This window comes from Pseudophryne corroboree, chromosome 2 (genome assembly GCF_028390025.1).
Source record: "Pseudophryne corroboree isolate aPseCor3 chromosome 2, aPseCor3.hap2, whole genome shotgun sequence".
Taxonomy (NCBI): Eukaryota; Metazoa; Chordata; class Amphibia; order Anura; family Myobatrachidae; genus Pseudophryne; species Pseudophryne corroboree.
The window spans coordinates 768,899,558-768,904,662 of record NC_086445.1 but is presented as its reverse complement, the minus strand read 5'-3'; the positions used below and the strand labels follow the sequence as shown (position 1 = coordinate 768,904,662).

Genomic DNA, 5,105 nt, shown 5'->3' with positions numbered 1-5,105 from the left:
CCGTGTCACCCCCCCCCCCCCGTGTTCTGTCACTGTGTCACACCCCCCATGTTCTGTCACCGTGTCACCCCCCCGTGTTCTGTCACCGTGTCACCCCCCCCCCCGTGTTCTGTCACCGTGTCACCCCCCCCGTGTTCTGTCACTGTGTCACATTCCCCGTGTTCTGTCACTGTGTCACCCCCCATGTTCTGTCACCGTGTCACCCCCCGTGTTCTGTCACCGTGTCACCCCCCCCGTGTTCTGTCACCGTGTCACCCCCCCCGTGTTCTGTCACCGTGTCACCCCCCCGTGTTCTGTCACTGTCACCCCCCCGTGTTCTGTCACTGTCACCCCCCGTGTTCTGTCACCGTGTCACCCCCCGTGTTCTGTCACCGTGTCCCCCCCCCCGTGTTCTGTCACCGTGTTCTGTCACCCCCACCCTGTCACCCCCACCGTGTGCTGTCACCCTGTCACCCCCACCGTGTTCTGTCACTGTGTCACCCCCCCATGTTCTGTCACTGTGTCACCCCCCCCGGGTACTGTCACCGTGTCACCCCCATGGTGTTCTGTCACTGTCAACTCCACCGTGTTCTGTCAGCGTGTCGCCCAGAGGCGTCACCGGGTGTGGTGACAGCTGGAGCGCACTCGGTACTATTACACCCCCCCCCCACCCTGCTCAAGCAGTGTGGTGCCCAAAAGGGGTGGTGGCTTAATTTGAAAGGGGCGTGGCCTGGTGGGTCTTTTCTCTTTCGCTTCGGGGGCATGTCTAGCTTCCCCGAAGATGCTGGCTGCCCCCGGAGACTGGACTGTGTGTGTGCCGACTCTTATCTGTGACCCCTCGTGTTCTGTCACTGTGTCACACTCCCCGTGTCCTATCACTGTGTCACACCTTTCCCCAGGGGCCATAAGACACTGGATAATTTGCTTAATTATCCTAAATAAAATGTTAATGTGTAAAAGGGTACCTTCCGTATTGTGTAAAAGGGAGTTCTACCTGCTGTAATGTGTGTAAGTGGCGCAATTTGAATAATGGAGACTATTGTGCAGCCTAATACTAATCTGTATTATTTTTTGTCCACACTCCTTCCACATGAAGCCACGTCCCTATATTTTTGGCAAGTGGGGGGAGCTGCTATTTTGTATGTGGCCCTCGGATACTGACAGGAAATGTCAAGTGGCCCCTCAGCTGAAATAATTGCCCACCCCTGCCTTAAAGGCACGGTCTGGAGCAGCCTAACGGAGAGTGTGTTTGGGGTGAGACCTGTCCAACATCCGCTGGGGAGGAACTGTGTTATACAAATGAGCAGCACATAGTTATATGGTAACAAACGCTATATGCCTTTTATCCCACACAGTGGCTGGTGAATATTATTTACTTGCTACATACTGTATATATTTTTCAGTAAGGACTTCATCTCTGATACTGTTTTGATTATTGCCCGTTTTTTCACTGCTACATTTACATGTACATATCAGGCTGCTATTATAGGCTGAACATTGCTGTTACATATTATACTGATTGTTGTTATGTGTGTTTTGAATGTATCTTTTTACTGAAATTGCAGATGAATTGATACTGTGAGAAATAAATTGTTTTTACTTTTAACCGCTTTTAGGAATCCTTAGTGTGGTCACACCTGGGCAGACACTAATGAGGGTTTAGACAGAATCCCTCGTGTCAGCTGCAAGCATTCACACAGGACAGCTCTTATCTATAAATTGTACCTACTGCTTTATTATCTACAACCGGTCTGGTCTTTTTGATTTATAATTACTGTACATACATGTAATACATCTTATATAATGAATCTAAGAAGTATAACAGCTCTGGGTGCATGAAAAGTATACCTAATTCCCCTGACAGCGTGCTTTTTTTTTTGTTTATTATTAGGTGATACCATCTGGAAAGTTCATTACTTTTCTCCAAAGTTCAGTCCAGGAGAAGGTGCCTGTTATTGGTCAAAGCTGTGTCCATGTTCTGGTGATAATGTCATCTACCATTCGCCACCATTGCTTTTTAATCTCTCTAATGACCCTTCAGAGAACAATCCTCTTCCCAGTGACTTGCCGCTATATAATGAAGTACTGCAGACCATAGAGCAGGCCGTCGCACACCATAACTCAACGCTGTATCCTGTGCCTCAGCAATTATATGGCATAAACAATCTGTGGAATCCCAGGCTGCAACCGTGCTGTGGAACCTTTCCACTCTGTTGGTGCAATAAAAACAAGACCAATTAATCACAAACAGTGGCGGCTTTTGCCCTTGGGCTGCAGCACCGTCCACAGTGGGCAGGGGGGAGCTGACCAGGACATATGAACATACAGTACACATGTGCAGTTGTATGTAACATATGTTCTGGCTTCCTTCCCTGGGGGTCCACCGCGGCCGCAGCACAGATATCTCACTGCACAGCCTGTCAATCCTCATTTAGCCCGCCCCTGGACTCCCATTGGCTGGCTTCACTGGAGTCCAGGGGCGGGCTAAATGATGAGTGTCAAGCTGAGCACTGAGTTAGTGATGGGAAATCTAGTTCAGTTCGGTGATTAGTTCATTATGATCTAGTTCACTGAAAAGATTAGTTCAGAAGATTAGTTCATCTAGTTCATTTAGTTCATCATTTCACTCACTGACTCTGAGACTGAAAGGAGTGATTAGATTTAGAACTAGTCTAGACTATTACACATAGAGTAGGCATTTCTAATACTAGCTCATTGTAGGAGTTATAATCTTTTTCAAATGATCAGATGTGTGTAATATGTCAGATTTTTTATTTTTAAGAAAAGCAATAAGTTATATAGCAACCTTATACTGACATATGTATCTCTGCAATATTAATCCCATTGTTGGTACTCCTTTTTACTTCATAATAGGCAAGTGAAAGACCCAAATCCAGAGTAATGTCATAAATCACTTTTAGTTTTTTCTGCTTTTAAAATATAGTAATTAAAAGAAAAAGTCCCTTTGCCCCAATGTAACAGACCTTAGAGAGATAAAGTGGAGATGTTGCAAAGCAACCCATCAGCTTCTGTCATTTATGTTCAACAGTATATAAAGTGACAGAAGCTGATTGGTTGCTAGGGGCAACTGCTCAACTTTATGTCACTTGAAGGTTCATAGTACATATACCCCTGTGTCTTGTGTGGAGTAATCATACCCTACAGAAGGCATGTCCAAACTGCGGCCCTCCAGCTGTTGTGAAACTACATATCCCAGCATGCCCTGACACAGTTTTTCCGTCAGAGAATGCTAAAGCTGTGTCAGGGCATGCTGAGATGTGTAGTTTCTCAACAGATGGATGGCCGCAGTTTGGACATGCCTGCGCCTACAGGATAGCATGCAGCACTCAGCACTGTGTCTTTAGCTGATTGGGAGTGTAGCTTGTCACCTAATATACTGGAGGAATGAATCATGGCTATATGCAGTTCAGCATCAGCTCCATATAATGCATATGCCTGAGCACAGCAGTGCCACACATGGTAGCTGAGAAGTACTGCACTGACTCGTATGGCTGTATGAGTCATTGAGTCAGTGAACTGATCAGTGAACTGTAATGAATCACTGAACTACTGAACTACTTGCTGAACTACTGAACTACTTGCAAGGAGAGTGACTCGTGAGTCGTCAGGACAATGCAGTTCAATCAGCTTCATAGAGTCCACCACTGACTCCATGAGCACAGCAGTGACCCCTGTGGCAACTGAGGTAAACTGACTCATGAGAATTCAGTATTCACTCACACACACACACACACACACACACACACACACACTGATTGGTTGCTATGGGCAACATCACTTCTATAGAACTACCTAAGTATATGTACCATCATATTTTTAATTATTTCAAGACTGAAGGTTCATCAGACAGACATACATATCCCCCTATGTCTTGTGTAGAGTAATCAGAGTTTATCAGACCCTACAGCAGGCATGTCCAAACTGCGGCCCTCCAGCTGTTGAGAAACTACACATCCCAGCATGCCCTGACACAGCTTTAGCATTCTCTGACATCTGACAGCAAAACTGTGTCAGGGCATGCTGGGATATGTAGTTTCACAACAGCTGGAGGGCCGCAGTTTGGACATGCCTGCCCTACAGGATAGCATGCAGCACTCAGAATTTGTCTTTGGTTGATTGGTAGTGACAGTGTACCTTGTGACCACCTAATATGCTAGGTGAATTAATCATGGCTATATGCAGTTCAGTATCAGCTCCATACAATGCATATGCCTGAGCACAGCAGTGCCACACATGGTAGCTGAGAAGTACTGCACTGACTCGTATGGCTGTATGAGTCATTGAGTCAGTGAACTGATCAGTGAACTGTAATGAATCACTGAACTACTGAACTACTTGCTGAACTACTGAACTACTTGCAAGGAGAATGACTCACGAGTCGTCAGGACAATGCAGTTCACTCAGCTCCACAGAGTGAGTCCAATCCATGTCTGAGCACAGCAGTGACCCCTGTGGCAGCAGAGATGTACTGACTCATGAGTACTGCTGAGTGAGAGCTGAATAAAAACAGTGCTGCAGCAGCACCTACACAACACCCAGCAGAATATTTAGCACAGCAATATGCACAGGAACCAGTAGTACCAGAAGTAGCAGCAAGTGTTTGGACATCTGGACTAATAGGACAGTGATTGTATCACAGAAAGGTGAGCAGCATGACCACACATGCTCACTCACAGACACACATAGGGGTAAATTTACTAAGGTGGGAGATTTTTAGAACTGGTGATGTTGCCCATGGCAACCAATCAAATTCTACTTACCATTTATCTAGCTGCTTCTAGCAGATAATAAATATAATCGGATTGGTTGCTATGGGCAACATCACCAATTCTAAAAAATCTCCCACCTTAGTAAATTTACCCCATACACTTTGGCTAGGCAGTGCAGATGCTATTTTTTATTAGATCTGATTGCTGGGCTGTGTTGTACTTTTAACTTTCATTTCACAGCATCAGATTCAGGAAGTGAAAATCCAGTGAATGAGACAGTGAGAAGCCTAATGCTGGCTCTATTCTGTCTGTGTCTGACTCCTCCTTCCTGATGAACTAATCTTTGCCAAAGCTGTGAACTGAACGAACTAGTTCACTTTGAAGATTAGTTCATTT

At 45.7% G+C, this 5,105-nt stretch overlaps 1 protein-coding gene across 2 annotated transcripts in view; it reads left to right on the top strand.

The window, feature by feature from the left end:
• Positions 1 to 3,217, top strand: part of LOC135047970 (arylsulfatase H-like) — a 283,561-nt gene extending 280,344 nt beyond the window's left edge. For both annotated transcript variants that reach the window (XM_063955490.1, XM_063955489.1), the window contains one exon: positions 1,871 to 3,217. In XM_063955490.1, the coding sequence (XP_063811560.1) occupies positions 1,871 to 2,220 (350 nt within the window). In that variant the 3' untranslated portion in view covers positions 2,221 to 3,217. The remainder of the gene's footprint in view (positions 1 to 1,870) is intronic.
• Positions 3,218 to 5,105: the final 1,888 nt, after the last annotated feature.